Source organism: Bos mutus, chromosome 2 (genome assembly GCF_027580195.1).
Source record: "Bos mutus isolate GX-2022 chromosome 2, NWIPB_WYAK_1.1, whole genome shotgun sequence".
NCBI classification, from domain to species: domain Eukaryota; kingdom Metazoa; phylum Chordata; class Mammalia; order Artiodactyla; family Bovidae; genus Bos; species Bos mutus.
The window spans coordinates 23,774,984-23,798,345 of NC_091618.1; the positions used below are offsets into that span (position 1 = coordinate 23,774,984).

At 42.7% G+C, this 23,362-nt stretch overlaps 1 protein-coding gene across 1 annotated transcript in view; it reads left to right on the top strand.

Moving 5' to 3' along the window:
- Positions 1-9,240, top strand: part of SERPINE2 (serpin family E member 2) — a 69,993-nt gene extending 60,753 nt beyond the window's left edge. Inside the window, exons 6-9 of the mRNA XM_070385863.1 lie at positions 1,974-2,074; positions 4,245-4,331; positions 7,369-7,452; positions 8,609-9,240. Of these exons, the coding sequence (XP_070241964.1) occupies positions 1,974-2,074; positions 4,245-4,331; positions 7,369-7,452; positions 8,609-8,646 (310 nt within the window). The 3' untranslated portion in view covers positions 8,647-9,240. The remainder of the gene's footprint in view (positions 1-1,973; positions 2,075-4,244; positions 4,332-7,368; positions 7,453-8,608) is intronic.
- The last annotated feature ends 14,122 nt before the right edge of the window (positions 9,241-23,362 follow it).

Sequence of the window (23,362 nt, forward strand, 5' to 3'; positions counted from 1 at the left end):
AGCCCTCGAGCCCTGGGAGTGACTGTGTCACATACCGGACAACCGAAGGGTGACGCATCATGAAACCCCACTTTATTTTGCAGAAATTGCATGGTGGGAATACAAAGCTATGCTTTTGTAGAAGTTGGTTTTCAATCCCTGTGCCTCTTCTGTGGCAGGATAATGATGATGGGGAAGCAGAGAAAACAGCCTGGTCACTAAGCCCTCTACCAGACCACAGGCTGCTGTGCCACTACAAGGGTTTATAGTATATCTCACTGTTCATAGGGGGCTTCTCTGGTGGCTCAGTGGTCAGGAATTCACCTGCCAGTGCAGGAGATGAGGGTTTGATCTCTGGGTCGGGAAAATCCCCTGGCATAGGAAATGGCAACCCACTCCAGTATTCTTGCCTGAGAAATCCCATGGACAAGAAGAGGAACCTGGTGGGCTACACGTATGGGGTCACCCGTTGGATACAATCGAACACACACACATGTATATCTTCCAGTTCTGATAGCTTTTAATTCTCTAATCACTGAGATAAGCAATCAGAGGCATATATTCATAATAAGTATTATAGTAATCCTCCCAAGAGTTTTTTGTTGTAAAATAAGCCTTCACATAAGGCAATGCTTGCCATAAATGAATAGGCTGGTGATGTACATAAATTATAATTGTAAGTAAATTACCATTACAGCCCATCTGTGATGGGTCTGCTCACTTACCCTTGCTGCTCTCCCACAGGATGTGATAAAATCTGGTAAACACATCTTCTGTTGACAGATTTAATAACTGACATTTACACATGTATAGCTATAATGCCAGATAGTCCAAGCATCCCACAAATCCATATCATATGCAAAGGAATATCGTTCCTAATGTTTACCCCTGTTTTAATGATAAAATGCTTCCAGAATGCAAACACTTAACTAGCAGGAATGTATCTCCTCCCTTTGACCGTCCACAACCCCAATAACCATGGTGGTTCTGTGGTTGGATACGGGGGAAGACTGTAGAATACTGAACACTTGTCAAGACCCTGTTACCGAGTCTACTGCTCATCAAGAACAGACCAATAAAGAGATGAGTTGCTGGGGCTTCCCTGGTGGTCCAATAGCTAAGACTTCCTCCTCCCAATGCAAGGGGCCTGAGTTCAATCCCTGGTCAGGGAACTAGGTCCCACATTCCACAGTTAAAGATCCCACATGCCGCAACAAAGATCAAAGATCCCAAGTGCCGCGGCTAAGACCTGGAGCAGCCAAATAAATATTCTAAAAGAAAGGGAAGAGAGAGAGAGATGAGTTGCTGGAGCAAGGAATAGCGACTTTATTCAGAGAGCCAGCAGACTATTAAGATGGTGGACCAGTGTCCCAAAGAACCATCTTGCCTGAGTTAGAATTCAGGCTTCTTTTATACTAAAAAGGGAGGGAGTAAAGTTGAACATTTCCTGGTTTCCATCAGTCTCCAGAGGGGATGTGTCAATTTCTTCCTCCCTGCAATCATTCAAAGGTGGGCCTGGCCTATTTCCTATGAGCTAAACAAAAGTGTGTTAGCTTAGTGTTGATTACCTGGGAGGCAGGGTTCCCAGAGATGGGCCAATAGGTATAATTTAAGCGTAAAGGCAACATCCCTTTAGCAATTAACTTGTAAGAGAATACAGAGATTCTTTCCTATCGAAACCCTGCATCTCCCCATTCAGCATAAGAGAAAGTACTTCCATAGCTCTTCCTCAGGCTAGAATGGGGAGCCTGTTGCCCACGAGGTTGAGGACCCCCCTACTTGCTGTTACTGTTCCGTTTTGCCATATATATGTTTGAGAGATGGATCGTTCTCTACTTACCTGGCACTTTAATCTTGGGGTTAAAATTTAAGATATGACTGTTCAGAGTATACATTTAAAAACATGTTTGTAAACATTTTTTCCCACTGGCATTGAATATATCATTTTGTATCATTTATAATGATGTTCCCCCTGTTTTCTGCTTTTGTGCTAGGTTCACAGCCGTAGCACAGACAGATTTGAAGGAGCCGCTGAAAGTCCTTGGCATCACTGATATGTTTGATCCATCAAAGGCGAATTTTGCAAAAATAACAAGTATGTTCAATTTAGAATTTGCTCTTAAACTTGAACAGTGTGTTATAAACCAAGTTTCTGATTTGTTCAGGAAGAAAAGGTCAGCATTAGGGATGTGTTGCTGTGAAACTCTTCAGGGTTTCATTGGATGCCTCACTGAATGACGCTGCCGAGCCTCCATCACTTATATCAGCATGAGTCATGTATCCCTTACATTTCCCATGTACATTTCATGGGAAACCTACGTGACTGCATGCATTTAAAGAAACATTTCATGTATTGTTTCCATTACCTAAAAATTTGGCTCTTAATTAGATATTAGTCTCTTCTTTTTCCAAATGCACAATTTTCCCCTGTATTTTCAAATTTTCAAGATCAAGAATGTTTGAGCTCTCAAATGGCTTAACTTCCACCAAACAACTGCAGGTGCCAGTATGTGCAAATAGGATTTTGGCATCTCAATCCCATTAATCTGAAATATAAATTCAAAAGAGGCTGATTAATTGCCTTTGCCACACCATCTAGGACACAGCTGGTATGATATCCCTTCATTTGCCAGTTACATGTTATTTTTTTCCCTAGAGTCATATCTCAATGTTTGGTCTTTGTCTTTTTAATTGATAGCACAGCCAGCTCCTTCCACAGACAAGACTTAAACATTATTTGTGCTCTATTTTGTACTTTTCCCCCTGAGTGATAAGAGAATAGTTCAGTACCAACCTCAGTTGCCTTTTAGTGAACACCTGGGTACCTGTCGTGGGGATTAACGAGACTCCCCTGGTAAAACTGCAGCTCCATGGATGTTCTGAGACTCTCATCCCGTGTTAACCAAACTCTCTTCCCTCATCCAGCTGCATTAGCATCACCCTGTCTGAAATTCACGATCGTGGGTCTGACTCAGACCTAGAGTCAGCGTCTTTGCTTGAACAAGGCTCCTCATCCCAGTGAAGCCGGGGAAGTGCTGTTTTACCCTGCACTTTCCCCTTCAGGATTACGCATTGTAGCTTACATACTAGATACCTGTGACAGGGTGTTCACAGGGGTTCCGAGGGAGGAACAGATGCCAGAAATTCTCCTGAGACGTTCTGTTTAACCGTGCAGGTGACGAGGGCCCTGGAAACGCGTCTCTCATTCATGATCAGTCACATTAGAGCCGAGCACCAGTGCACACGGTTTAAAAGCAGACAACACAAAAAGCACTTTTCTCCCTTTGCACCAGACCTGTGTCCCATCAGGGTCAACGTTAACTTCTGTTTGCATTCTCCTCAAACTCTGACCCCAGTGGGTGTTGCTGGAATGGTGAGATTTGCTGAGAAGGAAAGGGTGTTCAGTAGAAGGTCCCAGGGGCCTAGCTGCACTTCTGAGCCTGGCTCCTCCTCCTCTGTCACTGCTCTGCCCTTAAGTGAGGGACTTTTGTTAGGAAAAGAGGGCTCTTCCTCTGCCACTAATGAGCCATGTGACTGGGGACAGTTTCTTAACACTCTGGGCCACAGGTTCCCTGTGTGTAAGTGCTATGTTTTTTCTGGATGTGAGATTCTGTAATTGAAAAGTAATATTGTTGGCTTGCTTCTTCCAGAAAACTAGATTACCTTTTTAAAGCTCCGCTCTTTTTATTTTTTTAATAAAATTCTTAAGTGATGGGAGTTGAACCGACAGAGGCACTAACACGCTTGGGGTCCCGGACTCCCTGCTGTGAAGTGAGGTCACAGTTCACTTAGCAGAGACTGAAATTCACCACAGTGACAGTCACCCTACACCCTTCCATCATGGGGACTGTCAGAAGTCACTTCCTCTGACACTTCTTTGTTTTGATTTTTGGGTTTTTTTAAAATTTATTTTTAATTGAAGGATAATTGCTTTACAATATTGTCTTGGTTTCTGCCATCCATCAACATGCATCAGCCATAGGTATACATATGTCCCTCCCTCTGGAACCCCCTCCAACCCCATGCCATCCCTCTAGGTTATCATGGTTTGAGCTCCCCACGTGTCATACAGCAAATTCCCACTGGCTATCTATTTTACATATGGTAATGTATATGTGGCCATGCTACTGTCTCAATTCATCCCACCCTCTCCTAGCACCTTTTAAGGACTGAAACTTGCCATGGCTTCAAAATTACTTCTCTCACCCAACCCAGTGGCCTGCATATCAAGCAAATGCTGTTTCTGTTTTATTTTCTGGAAACAGGGTCAGAAAACCTTCATGTTTCTCACATCTTGCAAAAAGCAAAAATCGAAGTCAGTGAAGATGGAACCAAAGCTTCAGCAGCAACAAGTAAGTAAGCCCTGGGTCTCGGGGCTGGGAGCAAGTACACCCAGTTCCTTCATCAACTCAGCTACTGTGTCCTGAGCCGCATTTCTAGCCAGGCATTGCGGGTTGACCTCGGGAGACAGTGGTGACTTTGGGGAAACCCGCGTCCGTGAAGCTCAGGGTCTGTTACATTATGGAAAGTACTTCAGTAGAAATTCCTCCAGGACAGGGGTCAGCAGACCTTTTCCGCCAAGAGCTGGATGGGACCTAGTTTATGATTTTGTGGATTGTACAGGCTCCCTCTCCACTTCTCAGCTCTGCCTTTGCAGTGTGAAAGCAGCATAGACCGACTTACAAGCAAATAGGCACGGCTGTGTGCTAGTACGTCTTTCTTCATAAGAACAGGACCCCTCAGACTTGACCTAAGGGTGGTGCTTAACTGACACCCCCGCCCCCACTCTCAGATGGATCAAGCATATTGTGGCTTCTTACTGGCAGTAAAGCCCCATCTTCATATTGAAACACAAAATACTAGCAACTACTAATAGGAAAATAGCCAATTGAGTCTATCTAGGACCAAGTGAAGAATTAGCAAGCAACTGTTGAATTCTGGCAGGATTGCTCCGCAGCCTTCCTCGATAATTAGAACTTCCACATTTGCTTTCTCCTCAATGGCTCATATAATGAAGGAGAAAACAGAACAGTCTTAGGTTGGTTTTTGTACCCCCTAATTATCCATATGAAATTGGATGAATAGATCTGGCCAAACTCTGTGAACTCATAAACTGACTGTCTTAGCTTTACTTGTAACTGGGTCAAATATTTCTGGTCATTAAAATGTACCATTTGTACTCAAAATAGACCCTTTATTGCCTTTCTAGAATAAACATTTAATTTTTATTCCTTAAAATAACATTTAAAACAAAGAGCTAGAAAGTGACATCTAAATTTTGCCAAAGTTATTGAGAAGTGTTGCCAATTAGTACTGTCAGGACCACCTACGTAAGTTGCAGGGCCCCGTGCTAAATGAAAACATGGAGCCTTTTGTTCAAAACTTACTAAGAATTTCAAGGACTTCCCTGGTGGTCCAGTGGCTAAGACTGTGCTCCCAATGCAGGGGGCCTGGGTTCAATCCCTCCTCAGGGAACTAGACCCCACACGCCACAACTAAAGATCCTGCATGCCACAGCTATGACCCAGTACAGTCAAATAAGTAAATAATACTTAAAAAAAAAAAAAACAATTTCAAATCAACATCCACAAAGCACTAGACCAAGTATGGGGCCACTGTGAGTGTGGGGACCTGTGACGGCCCAGGTCACATGCTCCTGAAGCCAGCCCTGCTGTGTTAGTCTGCTAGGACTCCATGGCAAGCTACCACAGAGTAGGCGGCTTAAGCAAAAGAAATTTACCTCTCATTTCTGGAGGCAGAAGTCCAGTATCAAGGTGTTGTCAGGGTCAGTGTCTCCTGAGGCCTCGCTCCTTGGCTTGCAGACAGCCACCTGCTCGCTGTATCCCCCCCATGGCCTTTTCTGTCTGTTCACATCCCTGGCCTCTCATTCTCTTCCTGTAAGGGCACCAGTCCTGTTAGATTCGAGCCCTACCTTCACGGCCTCATTTAAACTTAAAGCCTTCCTGGGGCTTCCCTCGTGGCTCAGTGGTAAAGAATCTGCCTGCTGGTGCAGGAGACACAGGTTTGATCCCTGATCCAGGAAGATCCCACATGCCATGGAGCAACTAAGCCCGTGTGCCACAACTGCTGAGCCTCTGCCCTGGAGCCTAGGGAGCCAAACCCACTGAAGCCCTTGTGCCCTGGAGCCTGTGCTCCCCAAAAATAGAAGCCACCTCAATGAGAAGCCTGCGTACCGCAACTAGAGAAAAACCTGCGCAGCAACGAAGACCCAGCACAGCCAAAATAAAATTTTAAAAATTTGAAAATAAACTTAAAGACTTCCCTAAAGACCCTGTACGCAAATACACTCACACTTGGGGCTAGGAATTCAGCAGACAGATTTTGAGGGATACAGTTCAGTCCATATCTCTTACTGACTCTTGATTTGATTGTAATAACCCTAGGTTGAGTTTGTCTAAGCATAGCTACAGCTGTTTCCCTTACAACATCAAGCCCAAGTTATTAAGGCTTCCCAGGGGTTTGAGGAAGAATACTGGGCCATTGCAGCAAGCATGGGGCAGTTATGCCAGGTATCCACCCTTCTGCAAGGCCTTATCACTGGCTTATTAGATCAAAACTACCATTGGGAAACAGGGCAGAGGAAACGTGTCTAAGACCATAAGCGTAGATACGTTTGCTTCCAGTGTCCGCACCAGATGAGCTGAACAGCAGCGTCAGGCAGTAGGCCCCAGATGAGCAGTCTACACTGCCAATATGAAGAAAGTCTAGATGATGAGCCCTAGGGAGAAGGCACAGACAAAATGGATAAGTGAGCTGGTCCTTGGTACCAAGAAAGGATCTGGATAGGCCAGAAGGACCAGGGGCCAGGCCTCAGCTAGGTAGATGGTATGAATGAAGCACAGTTCATAGTAACAGTGAATGTGCGTTGGGTGCTTATTAAGTGGCAAACACTGTTAAAGGACCCACCTGCCTATGCAGGAGGTGCATGAGACACAGGTTCAATCTCTGGGTCTGGAAGATCCCCTGGAGGAGGAAATGGCAACCCATTCCAGTATTCTTGCCTGGGAAATCCCATAGACAGAGGAGCCTGGTGGGCTACAGTCCATGGGGTTGCAAAGAGTCAGACACAACTGTGTGACTGAGCACATACACACACATTGTTCTAACAGCTGTCATATGTTTCAGTTCATCCTCATAACAGTGCTACCTGGAGTAAGCATGGTTTTTAAAGGAGATGGGCTTGTGTGAACTAAATGAGGCAGATTGGAAAAGGCCTGGCCCATGGTGGCTGTGCTGTCAGTGGTGACCACAGGGCCTGTTGTTTCATGGCCAGCCTCTGGGACAGGAATGATGTCCTGCCTTGAATTACATGCTGCCTTTGCTGGCCTCATGCTGGGTGTACAATGGGTTTTCCTTTTCTTCCTGCAGCTGCAATTCTGATTGCAAGGTCATCACCTCCCTGGTTTATAGTAGACAGACCTTTTCTGTTTTTCATCCGACATAATCCCACAGGTGAGTGATTGCCTTCTCCCATTGTTCTGTAGCTGTGAGTTAACTCCAGCAGTGCAGCTTTGAATCCCTCTGCCATGTGTCAACAAGTGCCAACGCTTTGAGTCATGTAACTGCCCCCTTTGCAGAGAAAGGAGAATCAGACTGTTTTTACATGGTGTGATGGCATCTCTCAAACACAGGATTTTAGGTTTTGTCTCTTTGCTTTTTTTTTTTAAATATCTGAAGAGCTCTGCAGTCCTTTGGGGCTTTTTGACATCTGCTGACTTTTTTTTTAAAATAAATGCAATTAGGTAAATTTTTCAGGAAGCTACATGTCCTCAACCTTTATAAGGGCACCCTGCTGTTATGACCTGAGAATTGTTAGTTCAGTCAGTCTTAGCTCCGTGAGTCATGGCTTCAGAGTTGGCACTGTCTTTTAGCTTCATCTTTAAAGTTAGAATAACAGTAATTCCTACCTCTTAGTACAGTTATGAAGAATAATTAAGACTGTCTTTGTAAAGAGGTTGTCTTCATGTTGGTACAGAGTAGAAACTAACATATTCTAGCTTTTATTCTGCTTTTGATCGATAACCTAAGCTGCCTCCTATCCTTTTATCTCATTGCACTTTAATCATTATAATTAGTATGCTCCTGAGCCAAACAGTCCAAATGGGAGCCTCTAGCCACACGTGAGACTTAGCTTTTTAACTTTAATTAAAATGAAGGGCTTCCCAGGTGGCTCAGTGGTAAAGAATTTACCTGCCAATGCAGGAGACTTGGGGTCGATCCCTGGGTTAGGGAGATCCCCTGGAGAAGGACGTGGCAACCCACTCCAGTATTCTTGCCTAGAAAATCCCATGGACAGAAGAGCCTGGCAGGCTACAGTCCATGGGGTTGCAAAGAGTTGGACGTGACTTAGTGACTAAACAACAATTGAAATGTAATTTAAAATTCAGTTTCTTAAACCACATTTCAAAGGCTTAATAGCCACACGTGACCAGTGCTACCATATTGGACAATGAAGATGCAGACCACTCCCATCACTGCAGAAAGTTCCATTGGATAGCATTGCTTAAGAGCAGTGGGGTTAAAGACAGCCCAGAAACCTCCCCTTAGATATATCTTCCATCTTATCTGAAGGACTAGAGTTATGTATTGTTTCCTTTTAATTCTCTAGGTGCTGTCTTATTCATGGGGCAGATAAACAAACCCTGAAGAATATACGGAAGGAACCATGCAAAGCAAAGACTACTTTGCTATGAAGAAAAGACTCCTTTCCTACATCTTTCCTAGTTCTGTTAAATATTTTTGTACATGACTTTCTTTTTCAAAACTAGTTCTTAGGTTCAGAGACTCAATGATGCAGCATTTCTGTTCTGGGAAGTCTTAAGTGGGGTAAGGGGCAGGATGGTGGAACACTGTACTGAGAAATGAATAGAAAGGTTTCAAAATGTCTAAAAGATTCTTTAAACTACTGAGCAGTTACCTAGGTTAACAACCCTCTTGAGTATTTACTGTCCAGTTCAGGATTTTTGTTTTGTTTTGTTTATATGTGTGGCTTTTCAGAAAAATTTAATCAGTGTGATGGGGGAGGGGGAAAAAAGGACATTTTATGGTAGCTTTTACTTTTATATGAAAAAAATATTATTGGCCTTTTAAAAAATTTTTTGGGTCTCATCCAAAGTCTTGAAAGTAATCTTGCATTACTTTGGGGGTAGAAATAGTGAAATCTTTAGCTTCTTTGTGTGTTTTTGTTGTTGTTATTTTATATAATGCATGTATCCACTAAAATAAAGTTTAAAAAACTAATGTCTTGCTAGACAAGGTTTGCTGTTGTGCAGTGTGCCTGTCAACTACTGGTCTGTACTCTTTGGATTTGCATTTTTGTATTTTGTACAAAGTAAAAATAAAGTGTTATGAGTAGTAAAAAAAGAAGAAGAAGAAAAAGCCATTTCTCTGCTATTTGAAAATACAACAAAAGAAACAGCCTTTTAAAAATACCTCAGTCTCTTCTAATAAACCTTTGCACTTAGGCAAACAGCAAAAAAAAACCCTGGCCTTCCCATCCCTCACCTAAATCTGGCAGTCACTGTTCCTGCCCCAGCACCTCCCCAAATCTCCCTTCCAGTGCAGGAGAAACAAGAGACCTGGGTTCAATCCCTGGGTGGAAAAGATCCCCTGGAGGAGGGCATAGCAACCTACTCCAGTATTCTTGACTGAAGAATTCTGAGGATAGAAGAGCCTGGCAGGCTACAGTCAGTGGGGTTGCAAAGAGTCGGATGCAACTGAGTGACTTAGCATAGCACACACAGTTCAGTCGCTCAGTCATGTCTGACTCTTCTCGACCCCATGGACTGTAGCATGCCAGGCCTCCCTGTCCATCAATAACTCCCGGAGTTCGCCCAAACTCATGTCCATTGAGTCGGTGATGCCATCCAACCATCTCATCCTCTGTCGTTCCCTTCTCCTGCCTTCCATCTTTCCCAGCATCAGGGTCTTTTCTAAGGAGTCAGTTCTTCGCATCAGATGGCCAAAGTATTGGAACTTTAGCTTCAGCATCAGTCCTTCCAATGAATATTCAAGACTGATTTCCTTTAGGATTGACTGGTTTGATCTTTCAATTCAAGGGACTCTCAAGAGTTTTCTCCAACATCACAGTTCAAAAGCATCAGTTCTGGGGAACCACTATCACAGGGAAATCCTGTCTCTAATTTCAGATAGGGTTCCTCAGGCCAGGGCTGAGGCTTCCCAGCAAAGGTAGGGAGGGGTTTGGTAGCAAGAGCAGAAGGAAATTACTCGGTGAACAGTGGCTGTTTCATTTTTGATGATAGGCTAGAACGCTTGTTTTTCAAAGCAAGTTTTTGTGGATTTTTTCTTTGTCTGTTGTGTTTTTGGAAAACTCATCACAATTCTAAGTTTACCTTTTTTTTGTTTGTTTTATTAATTTTCTAGAGATTTGGGTACCCTTATCTAAATAAGAATAGTTTGTAAGAACAGTAGTTATCAAAAACTACTTTTTTTTTTAAACCTATTAGCTCTATTCCTCTCCTTGCACATTAAAACCTCACATTCAACTCTTCACCAGTTTGTTCTTTACAATTATTTGTCAGATGGACTGAGTCTTGCTGTTTGCAACTATTTAAATGTGGATACCTTGATTGTTAGGGCTTCCAGGTGGTTCAGAGGTAAAGAATCCACCTGCCAAGCAGGAGCCTCGGGTTTGATCCCTTGATTTGGGTAGATCCCCTGGAGAAGGAAATGGCAACCTTCCCTAGTATTCTCTAGCTACTGTCCATGGGGTCGTAAAGAATCGGATGTGACTCAGCAAGTGAACAATAACAACCTTGATTATTAACCAAGAGAGAAGGGAGAAAGGGGACAATTGTTTTCCTGATTTAAGTGTAAATGCCAAAGAATTATTTTGAATGGTTACCTAAGACCACTTGTATTCTAGCAAACATGCTAGTATAGTTCAGTTCAGCTCAGTTCAGTTCAGTTCAGTTGCTCAGTCGTGTCCGACTCTTTGCGACCCCATGAATCGCAGCATGCCAGGCCTCCCTGTCCATCACCGACTCCCGGAGTTCACTGAGACTCAACATCCATTGAGTCAGCGATGCCATCCCGCCATCTCATCCTCTGTCGTCCCCTTCTCCTCCTGCCCCCAATCCCTCCCAGCATCACGGTCTTTTCCAATGAGTCAACTCTTCACATGAGGTGGCCAAAGTATTGGAGTTTCAGCTTCAGCATCAGTCCTTCCAGTGAACACCCAGGACTGATCTCCTTTAAGATGGATTGGTTGGATCTCCTTGCAGTCCAAGGGACTCTCAAGAATCTTCTCCAACACCACAGTTCAAAAGCATCAATTCTTCGGTGCTCAGCTTTCTTCACAGTCTCATATCCATATATGACCACTGGAAAAACCATAGCCTTGACTAGATGGACCTTTGTTGGCAAGGTAATATCTGCTTTTGAATATGCTATCTAGGTTGGTCATAACTTTCCTTCCAAGGAGTAAGCGTCTTTTAATTTCATGACTGCAATCACCATCTTCAGTGATTTTGGAGCCCAGAAAAATAAGTCTGACACTGTTTCCACTGTTTCCACATCTATTTCCCATGAAGTGATGGGACCAGATGCCATGATCTTAGTTTTCTGAATGTTGAGCTTTAATATATTTGTATATCCTCTCTTTTTCATTTTATCCTCTCAACTTACTCATCTTTAGCCCTTCCTCCTGTTGACCTAAAACATGTAGAATGCCATGTTATGGCATTCAGCAAAGATGGGTTTATTCAGGATAGGCAGAGAATTACAATTTGGGATATGCAACTACGGTGAGAGGAGTACTATCTACACCCGTGGCAAGAGAAGGAAATGCTTTTATAGAGGAGAACAGGAAGTTGAGGAGCTGTGATAAAAAGGGTTCATGGCTTCCCACTGGCTGAGTCCTTGCCAGAAAAGAAAAGTATTTTTCTTTGTTGGGCTCATCTGTCTTCACAGGTGTGAGAGCTCCCTCTTCTGGTCTCCAGTTTCTATTGCAGTTTCTATTAACATTTTTATTTTTTAGGTTTTTATTTTTTATTACTTTACAATATTGTACTGGTTTTGCCATACATCAACATGAACCCACCACAGGTGTACACGTGTTCCCCATCCTGAACCGCCCTCCGACTTCCCTCCCCATCCCATCCCTCTTGGTCATCCCAGTGCATCAGCCCCGAGCATCCTGTATCATGCATAGAACCTGGACTGGCGATTCGTTTCACATATGATAATATACATGTTTCAATGCCATTCTCCCAAATCTTCCCACCCTCGCCCTCTCCCACAGAGTTCAAAAGACTGTTCTATACATTTGTGTCTCTTTTGGTGTCTTGCATACAGGGTTATCGTTACCTGCCGGGAGCCGGCCGGCGGTGAGGAGCTCCACTCATGGCAAAGGTCATGAGGAAGGAGGCTCGGCATACGCAAAGGCGGGATCGAGCCTCAGGAGTCCCCCTGGAAATTCTCGAGCATCTACCCCTAAAACCAGAGTCTGACTACTTTCTGCTTTGTGCTCTCACCTACACCTCTGACTTTACGGGGGGCTGTCCCCCACTACCTCTCTCTGAAAAAAAGAGTTAACTTACAGCTCCAGTTAATAAAGTTCCTGGGTGTGATAGTGTTTCAACCTACAAACTCCTTTGGAAGTCCTCTAGCCTGCCTGAATAGGTTTTTCCGGCCACATGTGATTGCTCAGAGCCTCCCAACTGTGAGAGGCATGAGATGTTCTAAACTGTCTAAATACAGATTCCTCTGAGCAGTTAAAAGATTGATTAGAAATTGTATTGGTGAAGGGTTTTTCACTTGTTGGGCCAATGTTTGCTGCTAAGTCTCCATATCCCTTAACTACTGTGTCCCTGGCAGTGTATTGATTAATATGATTGGTGTTAGTAGTAGCTTTAATGTTTGTAACCTTGGACCCTTGAGTTAATTCTTTTTCTTGTTATAGCCCACCACACCTTTGCCCTATAGGAATGCAACTTTAATGCTTTTGGAGGGTGGCACCTGACTAATCACCTTTAGAGAAAAATAAGTTTTCTGAAGAAAGGGTCTTAAAATGTTAACAGGCCTCTGGGCCAGAAGATGATACAAATCACCTAAGCTTTTGCATATGATAAGTTTGCAGGAAGAAAGCCTGGCTTGCTGCATGACTCTACCCCTTCCCCCATTATCCTCTATGCATAATAACTTAAGGTATAAAAACTACTTTGGAAAATAAAGTACGGGCCTTGTTCACCGAAACTTGGTCTCCCCATGTCGTTCTTTCTCTCACCTTCTGGCTGAATTATTCAGCCTCTTTTCTCCACTGAATTTCCTCACTGAGCTATCCTTATTTAATCACTCTTTATATCTTTAATTAACATTTAAATAAGCTGTTGTTTCCTGATCGCCGATGCCGTCTCCCCTTCGAAACCCCTGGATCCATCGGGGCTGGACCCCGGCAGTTACCATCTTTCTAAATTCCATATATATGCGTTAGTATCCTGTATTGGTGTTTTTCTTTCTGGCTTACTTCACTCTGTACAATAGGCTTCAGTTTAACTTTTTTTATACTCCAGTCAATACCCAGCTTCGATCCTGGCTGACTCCTGTGCTTGTGCTTAGTTGCTCAGTCATGTCTGACTCTTGTGACCCCATGGACTATAGGCCCTGCAGGCACCTCTGTCCATGGAGATTCTCCAGGCAAGAATACTGCAGTGGGTTGCCAAGCCCTTCTCCAGGGGATATTCCCAGCCCAGAGAGCTGATTTGTAAAACTTGTTTATAATTCCTGGATTTAGGGGGAAAGTTCATCGAATTATTTTTCTAAAGTTCAACTTTTATCTTTTGATACACTTAGTAGGTCTGAAGGCCTTGCCTTCAAATGATAACATTTATGAAAACTTTGAAGGAAACGAATACATTTAAAATACAGAGATTGCCACAAATATGACAGACCTGGGGTAAAAGATTATATTTGCTGTGCTGTTTTGATTTATAATAAAAATATATATATACAGTATTTGTTCCTCATCCCAGCTTCTGGCACAGAACTCCCAAAACCCTTGGAATGTCTTAAGTGAGAAGCACAGTAAAGGTGCCTTTTGTTATGTTAATATGTTAAAATAACTTGCAGCTCCCAGGGATGGGGACTGGTCATGAGGAATACCAACCATCTGATTCGGGGGCCCCACACCCCAACCTCGGGCTGGGGGGCTGGCTAGAGGTTCTATCAGTCACTGATGGCCAATGATTTCACCAATCATGCTTATGAAACCAGGTGGCTCAGTGGTAAAGAATCTGTCTGCCAGTGCAGGAGATGCGAGTTCAATCCCTGGGTCAGAAAGATGCCCTGGAGAAGGAAATGGCAGCCCACTCCAGCATTCTTGCCTGGGAAATCCCCTGGACAGAGGAGCCTGATGGGCTACAGTCCTTGGGGTTGCCAAGAGTCAGACCCAACTTAGCAACTAAACAGCAGCAACAGCAGCAGGTTATGACATGAAGTCTCTGTGAAAACCCAAGATGACGGCTTGCAGAGCTCCTGGATTGGTGAACTCAACAGTTGAGATACAGGGAGGGCACCATGCTCCTTGAAAACTCCTTGCCCTTGCCCTTCCCTCAGCCCTTGCCCTATTGGTCTCTTCCATCTGGCTGTTCTTATGTCCTCTTATAAGAAACCAGTAATCTAGTAAATGAAATATTCCTCTGCATTCTGGGAGCTGCTCTGGCAAATTTATTGAACCCAAGGAGAGGTCATGGAAACCTCTCATTTATAGCCAGTGGGTCAATGGCAACCTGGGCTTGCACTTGGCATGTCAAATGGAGCAGTCTTATGAGCCCTTAATCTGTGGAATCTGATGCTCTCTTCAGGTGGGTAGTGTTGGAATTGAGTTGAATTGTAGGACCCTCAGCTGGTGTGGGGAAAACCCCCGCACAAGCTGGAACTGGGTATCAGAATCTTTATTTGCTATGTAGATATTTGAGCAAACAATTCTTATGTGGATTAGATGTCACATTGAAGTTGGACAGGAGATTGGCTGCGATTTCCCTAAGGTCACAAAATGGTAAACTTATGGAAAAGTGGAGATCAACAACCAGGAAACTCACTCCTTGGACACTTAATGAGATGGGGATTTCAATTCACCTGAGACACAATGGAAAAAGAGTGGGCACTGACCCAAATAAGTTGAAAGTGCTGTCTTGTCAGCCTTTGAGTCTTTGTCCTGAAAAGGAAATGATGACAGATGACCTGAAAAAAATGCCAATCATTTTTACAAAAAGACACAAAGGAGTGGCTTTTGTCCCTGTAGCTCTTTGTTTTTCTGAAAATTAAAAACTGAAGGACACCTGAGCTCCACACTGAAGGACCTAAAAACTGAAAGAGGAAGGGTGGAGTTTGCTGGGAACAAGCGGAGTAGCTGTGATTGGTGGTGACTCCCTAGGAGAGGTGAGGTTTTTTGTAAGCTGATGGCCGATTGCTATGTCCTTGACGTCCTGTGATGCAGAAAGACACTGTGTCCTACCAAGAGTCCACTTTGGACGGCCAAAGAGTAGACAACACCACTGGCTAAGCTCCATTTCTTTCAAGATTCCCCAAACCGTACCTCTCACACTCACTGAAATCTTGAAGAAAAAAGGAGGCAGTTGTGATTTAAAGGAGGAATTTGCTAAATGAGAAACCAGTACTCTACACAATACCAGGTACATTGTTGCTTGCAGATTAAATTACTGTATATGAGGTAGCAAAATGTAAACAAGTTTTTTTAACTTCTTAATGCTGTACCTCTTTCATCTAAAGTTTGTAATCCTGGGTCTTCCCTGGTGGTCCAGTGGTTAAGACTTTGCCTTCTAACGCAGGGGGTGCATTCCCTGATTGAGGAACTAAGACTCCATGTGCCTTGGGGACAAAAAACCAAAACATAATTATTGTAACGAGTTCAATAAAGACTTTAAAATGGTCCACATTAGAAACAAAGTTTAATAAAAAATAACAAAAAACTTTGAAGTTTATAATCCCATCTGCAGAAGGTAAAGAGAAGACTGGAGGCCTTCATGCTTGTCCCTCTTGGACAAAAAGCAATCCCAGGATCAAAACCTGAGCGGCAGGTTGTCAGGAGCCTGACCTAATGGTGATCGTTGTTGTTAGTCTGAGGGTTGTGCTGTTTTGACTGCATTTGCCTCATTAACTGTATTGTCTGCTGATAAATATCTCTTACTGACATGTTGTCTTGCTGTAGAGACGCTGATACCAATAGTTTATGTAAAGGAAGTGTCATCAGAGAGTCAGGTAGACCTTCCTCGTCTAACTAGAAATGTCCTTCTCCAGCTGACAATGTCCTCATTTCTCTTCTCTTCTCCAAACTCATTAAAATAAAGTCACAGGTTCACTGTGCAATTTTACTGCACAACAGATAGGTTAAAAAAGTGTTCTATGAATACTCAAATAATGGGTTCCTCCTCAATTGAAGGGGAATAAACTAACGTATTCCATTTTCTCCATCTCAGAAAATTTTCTTAAAACCCTTACTCTTTGGTCGTTAGTGAGACCTAACAGGTAGCCAGGTTATTGAACAAGAGCCCATGAACACTGAGTGGGAAGCACAGATACTACTAATATCAAGAAAGCTTGCTTCTTTCAGGAGCCTGTGTGCTTGTGGTTATGATTTTTGACTGCATGCATTTTTTTTCTTGGAAAAATTGTCCTCAGTTTGCAAGATTCAATTCAGTCTAGCAATCAGCCTTGGTATCCCAGAAAGAACTGTGGCTTTCAAATGCTCTGAGAAGCAACAGAAGTTGTGAACCATGGTTCTAGAATCTAGCGACCATGCTGGAGGGCTTCACCAATGGAGACGACTCAGGGATCTGCTGAAGGGAAGAAAAAAGGTGGGCCTGAAGATGCAGAGGTGTGCAGCATGCTGCCTGCTGGGCATCCTCAAGGGGCTGCCTGCAGCTGGGGAAAGCTGTGAGCTGGACCCCACCCTTCCCTACCCCCACGAGAAGGATGGCAACATCTGGTGTCAAGACGGACAGTGTCCCTTGCTTCTGCAGTGCATTTTCTTCCATCATAAAAATGAGGAGGAAAGAATAACAAGAAGGGGCCAAAAAAAGAAGAAAAAAAAAGGTCTTTTGAACATATTATCTATGACAACCCTTAAATTTTCACTTTTCTAGTAAAGATAAAAAGAGCTCCAAACATTGGCTCTTTCATCAGAAGTGAATTGCTCAGAAAAGGCGAGCTCGCAGAAGAGAGCTGTAAGAGGTCTAGAAAAGTCATATTTCACTATAATTCTATGTAATCAGTCTTTCCTGTTTGGGGAGAAAAGTGTTCCCCCTAATGTTACTTTGCATGCTACTAATACTTCACTGAGAAGTAGGGTTAGAACACCATCTTGTGGCCAAAATCCCTAAAATGCTGAGCACTAAAAAACAGTCTCGTTTGTTTCATTCCTAACTAGGATAAAAGTTTGGGGGGAGTTTTTTTGCCTTTTTTAAAATTAAAGTGTAGTTGATTTACAATGTTGTGTTAATTTCTGTTGTACAGCAAAGTGACTCAGTTATCCACATACATACATTCCTTTAATATTCTTTTCCGTTTTGGTTTATCCCAGAATACTGAGTACAGTTCCCAACAGTAGGACCTTGTTTATCGATTCAATATGTAATATAGAAGTTCCAGTCTATTCCTCTCCCATCCCCACTGGCAACCACAAGTTTGTTCTCTGTATCTGTGAGTTTGTTTTTGTTTCATAATTACATTCATTTGTGCCATATTTTGGATTCCACATATAAGTGATACCATATGGTATTTTTTCTGACTTACTTCATTTACTATAATGTATAGTTGCAGAGATAGTTTTTACTAATATTTCACTTCCTTAAAACCACATGATACTTTTGAGAATAATATGCCCTATTTTATATATGCATATAATAATATATGAACTATAGTAAAAAAAAAAAAGGCTTAGATAACTGAGTCTATAGACATCAATATTACACTTTTGGATAAGGAACTTTTTTGGGGCTGAGGAAACTGGAGGATGGGAGTGTCTGAATTTCAAAGTAAATAACTTCAACATCTTTCTTCTCAGTACCAAGGTTTAGTCAGTGCTTTCATATACCAACTTCCTACAGTTATAACGACTGTCTTCTCAACATGGACTAAACATCAGTCAAAAGGGGTCCTGGAATGGTCACTGGTGTGCTCTTGGGTACAGTCCTTTGGCAACACCCTCATACCCACATGGTCCTCTTGCCCACACATCAAACTTCTATAATACTTACTCTCATATAGCAAATTAAGTAGTCGTTCAAGTTGGTCCCAAGTGTCAAGCTATTTCACATGGAAGGCGAGAGTGTATTAATTGTCTTCTACATTCTAGTTCATGGTATTTTGATTGGTGCTTTTAAAGGTACCAGCTTCTCTGGTGTTTCAGATGGTAAAGAATCTGCCTGCAAAGAAGGGACCCAGGTTCAATCCCTGGGTTGGAAGATCCTGAAGAACGATTGGCTACCCTGTCTGCCAGTGCAGGAGATGCGAGTTCAATCCTGGGTCAGAAGATGCCCTGAGAAGGAAATGGCAGCCCACTCCAGCATTCTTGCCTGGGAAATCCCCTGGACAGAGGAGCCTGATGGGCTACAGTCCTTGGGGTTGCCAAGAGTCAGACCCAACTTAGCAACTAAACAGCAGCAACAGCAGCAGGTTATGACATGAAGTCTCTGTGAAAACCCAAGATGACGGCTTGCAGAGCTCCTGGATTGGTGAACTCAACAGTTGAGATACAGGGAGGGCACCATGCTCCTTGAAAACTCCTTGCCCTTGCCCTTCCCTCAGCCCTTGCCCTATTGGTCTCTTCCATCTGGCTGTTCTTATGTCCTCTTATAAGAAACCAGTAATCTAGTAAATGAAATATTCCTCTGCATTCTGGGAGCTGCTCTGGCAAATTTATTGAACCCAAGGAGAGGTCATGGAAACCTCTCATTTATAGCCAGTGGGTCAATGGCAACCTGGGCTTGCACTTGGCATGTCAAATGGAGCAGTCTTATGAGCCCTTAATCTGTGGAATCTGATGCTCTCTTCAGGTGGGTAGTGTTGGAATTGAGTTGAATTGTAGGACCCTCAGCTGGTGTGGGGAAAACCCCCGCACAAGCTGGAACTGGGTATCAGAATCTTTATTTGCTATGTAGATATTTGAGCAAACAATTCTTATGTGGATTAGATGTCACATTGAAGTTGGACAGGAGATTGGCTGCGATTTCCTAAGGTCACAAAATGGTAAACTTATGGAAAAGTGGAGATCAACAACCAGGAAACTCACTCCTTGGACACTTAATGAGATGGGGATTTCAATTCACCTGAGACACAATGGAAAAAGAGTGGGCACTGACCCAAATAAGTTGAAAGTGCTGTCTTGTCAGCCTTTGAGTCTTTGTCCTGAAAAGGAAATGATGACAGATGACCTGAAAAAAATGCCAATCATTTTTACAAAAAGACACAAAGGAGTGGCTTTTGTCCCTGTAGCTCTTTGTTTTTCTGAAAATTAAAAACTGAAGGACACCTGAGCTCCACACTGAAGGACCTAAAAACTGAAAGAGGAAGGGTGGAGTTTGCTGGGAACAAGCGGAGTAGCTGTGATTGGTGGTGACTCCCTAGGAGAGGTGAGGTTTTTTGTAAGCTGATGGCCGATTGCTATGTCCTTGACGTCCTGTGATGCAGAAAGACACTGTGTCCTACCAAGAGTCCACTTTGGACGGCCAAAGAGTAGACAACACCACTGGCTAAGCTCCATTTCTTTCAAGATTCCCCAAACCGTACCTCTCACACTCACTGAAATCTTGAAGAAAAAAGGAGGCAGTTGTGATTTAAAGGAGGAATTTGCTAAATGAGAAACCAGTACTCTACACAATACCAGGTACATTGTTGCTTGCAGATTAAATTACTGTATATGAGGTAGCAAAATGTAAACAAGTTTTTTAACTTCTTAATGCTGTACCTCTTTCATCTAAAGTTTGTAATCCTGGGTCTTCCTGGTGGTCCAGTGGTTAAGACTTTGCCTTCTAACGAGGGGTGCATTCCCTGATTGAGGAACTAAGACTCCATGTGCCTTGGGGACAAAAACCAAAACATAATTATTGTAACGAGTTCAATAAAGACTTTAAAATGGTCCACATTAGAAACAAAGTTTAATAAAAAATAACAAAAACTTTGAAGTTTATAATCCCATCTGCAGAAGGTAAAGAGAAGACTGGAGGCCTTCATGCTTGTCCCTCTTGGACAAAAAGCAATCCCAGGATCAAAACCTGAGCGGCAGGTTGTCAGGAGCCTGACCTAATGGTGATCGTTGTTGTTAGTCTGAGGGTTGTGCTGTTTTGACTGCATTTGCCTCATTAACTGTATTGTCTGCTGATAAATATCTCTTACTGACATGTTGTCTTGCTGTAGAGACGCTGATACCAATAGTTTATGTAAAGGAAGTGTCATCAGAGAGTCAGGTAGACCTTCCTCGTCTAACTAGAAATGTCCTTCTCCAGCTGACAATGTCCTCATTTCTCTTCTCTTCTCCAAAACTCATTAAAATAAAGTCACAGGTTCACTGTGCAATTTTACTGCACAACAGATAGGTTAAAAAAGTGTTCTATGAATACTCAAATAATGGGTTCCTCCTCAATTGAAGGGGAATAAACTAACGTATTCCATTTTCTCCATCTCAGAAAATTTTCTTAAAACCCTTACTCTTTGGTCGTTAGTGAGACCTAACAGGTAGCCAGGTTATTGAACAAGAGCCCATGAACACTGAGTGGGAAGCACAGATACTACTAATATCAAGAAAGCTTGCTTCTTTCAGGAGCCTGTGTGCTTGTGGTTATAATTTTTGACTGCATGCATTTTTTCTTGGAAAAATTGTCCTCAGTTTGCAAGATTCAATTCAGTCTAGCAATCAGCCTTGGTATCCCAGAAAGAACTGTGGCTTTCAAATGTCTGAGAAGCAACAGAAGTTGTGAACCATGGTTCTAGAATCTAGCGACCATGCTGGAGGGCTTCACCAATGGAGACGACTCAGGGATCTGCTGAAGGAAGAAAAAGGTGGGCCTGAAGATGCAGAGGTGTGCAGCATGCTGCCTGCTGGGCATCCTCAAGGGGCTGCCTGCAGCTGGGGAAAGCTGTGAGCTGGACCCCACCCTTCCCTACCCCCACGAGAAGGATGGCAACATCTGGTGTCAAGACGGACAGTGTCCCTTGCTTCTGCAGTGCATTTTCTTCCATCATAAAAATGAGGAGGAAAGAATAACAAGAAGGGGCCAAAAAAAGAAGAAAAAAAAAGGTCTTTTGAACATATTATCTATGACAACCCTTAAATTTTCACTTTTCTAGTAAAGATAAAAAGAGCTCCAAACATTGGCTCTTTCATCAGAAGTGAATTGCTCAGAAAAGGCGAGCTCGCAGAAGAGAGCTGTAAGAGGTCTAGAAAAGTCATATTTCACTATAATTCTATGTAATCAGTCTTTCCTGTTTGGGGAGAAAAGTGTTCCCCCTAATGTTACTTTGCATGCTACTAATACTTCACTGAGAAGTAGGGTTAGAACACCATCTTGTGGCCAAAATCCCTAAAATGCTGAGCACTAAAAAACAGTCTCGTTTGTTTCATTCCTAACTAGGATAAAAGTTTGGGGGAGAGTTTTTGCCTTTTTAAAATTAAAGTGTAGTTGATTTACAATGTTGTGTTAATTTCTGTTGTACAGCAAAGTGACTCAGTTATCCACATACATACATTCCTTTAATATTCTTTTCCGTTTTGGTTTATCCCAGAATACTGAGTACAGTTCCCAACAGTAGGACCTTGTTTATCGATTCAATATGTAATATAGAAGTTCCAGTCTATCCTCTCCCATCCCCACTGGCAACCACAAGTTTGTTCTCTGTATCTGTGAGTTTGTTTTTGTTTCATAATTACATTCATTTGTGCCATATTTTGGATTCCACATATAAGTGATACCATATGGTATTTTTTTCTGACTTACTTCACTTACTATAATGTATAGTTGCAGAGATAGTTTTTACTAATATTTCACTTCCTTAAAACCACATAAGATACTTTTGAGAATAATATGCCCTATTTTATATATGCATATAATAATATATGAACTATAGTAAAAAAAATAAGGCTTAGATAACTGAGTCTATAGACATCAATATTACACTTTTGGATAAGGAACTTTTTTGGGGCTGAGGAAACTGGAGGATGGGAGTGTCTGAATTTCAAAGTAAATAACTTCAACATCTTTCTTCTCCAGTACCAAGGTTTAGTCAGTGCTTTCATATGCCACCAACTTCCCACGGTTATAACGACTGTCTTCTCAACATGGACTAAACATCAGTCAAAAAGGGGTCCTGGAATGGTCACTGAGTGCTCTTGGGTACAGTCCTTTGGCAACACCCTCATACCCACATGGTCCTCTTGCCCACACATCAAACTTCTGTAATACTTACTCTCATATAGCAAATTAAGTAGTCGTTCAAGTTGGTCCCAAGTGTCAAGCTATTTCACATGGAAGGGCGAGAGTGTATTAATTGTCTTCTACATTCTAGTTCATGGTATTTTGATTGGTGCTTTTTAAAGGTACCGGCTTCTCTGGTGTTTCAGATGGTAAAGAATCTGCCTGCAAAGAAGGAGACCCAGGTTCAATCCCTGGGTCGGAAGATCCCCTGAAGAACGATTGGCTACCCACTCCCAGTATTCTTGCCTGGAGAATTCCATAGACAGAGGGGCCTGGCAGGCTACAGTCCACGGGGTCGCAGAGTCGGACACAACTGAGCAACTAACGCCACACTGCTGCTGCTGCTGCTAAGTCACTTCAGTCGTGTCCGACTCTGCGACCCCATAGACAGCAGCCCACCAGGCTCTCGGTCCCTGGGATTCTCCAGGCAAGAACACTGGAGTGGGTTGCCATTTCCTTCTCCAACGCCACACTACAAAGTAGTTTTTATGAACTAGAGACCTAGACTTGTTGCACGTGTAACCCTAAAAGCATTCAAGGATTAGCAGATTGAAAAACCTAAGGGTGAAGATAATTCCCCTCCAAACTTGTAGATTACGGTCCTGCAAACTGCCCTGAGCAGGAGAAATATATCCATAGAATTTACAGAGAAGGAAAGGATTATTCAGAAAAAAAAAAAAAAGGATTACTCAGTTTACAACTAAGTTCTCCAAAGACTTTTGGGAAAAAATATTCAACTAAAATAAAACTAGAACATTGGTCTAGCACATGCTGGATGAGAAGTGGTTGGAGGACACATACCATCTTTTGCTTCCCAGAAACTTTTTATATAGTATCTCTTTTCTCCTATGTTGTCAATGAGATACTTGATGTATTTACTTGTGGATGATACGTTTAAGGGTACCATTTCACTA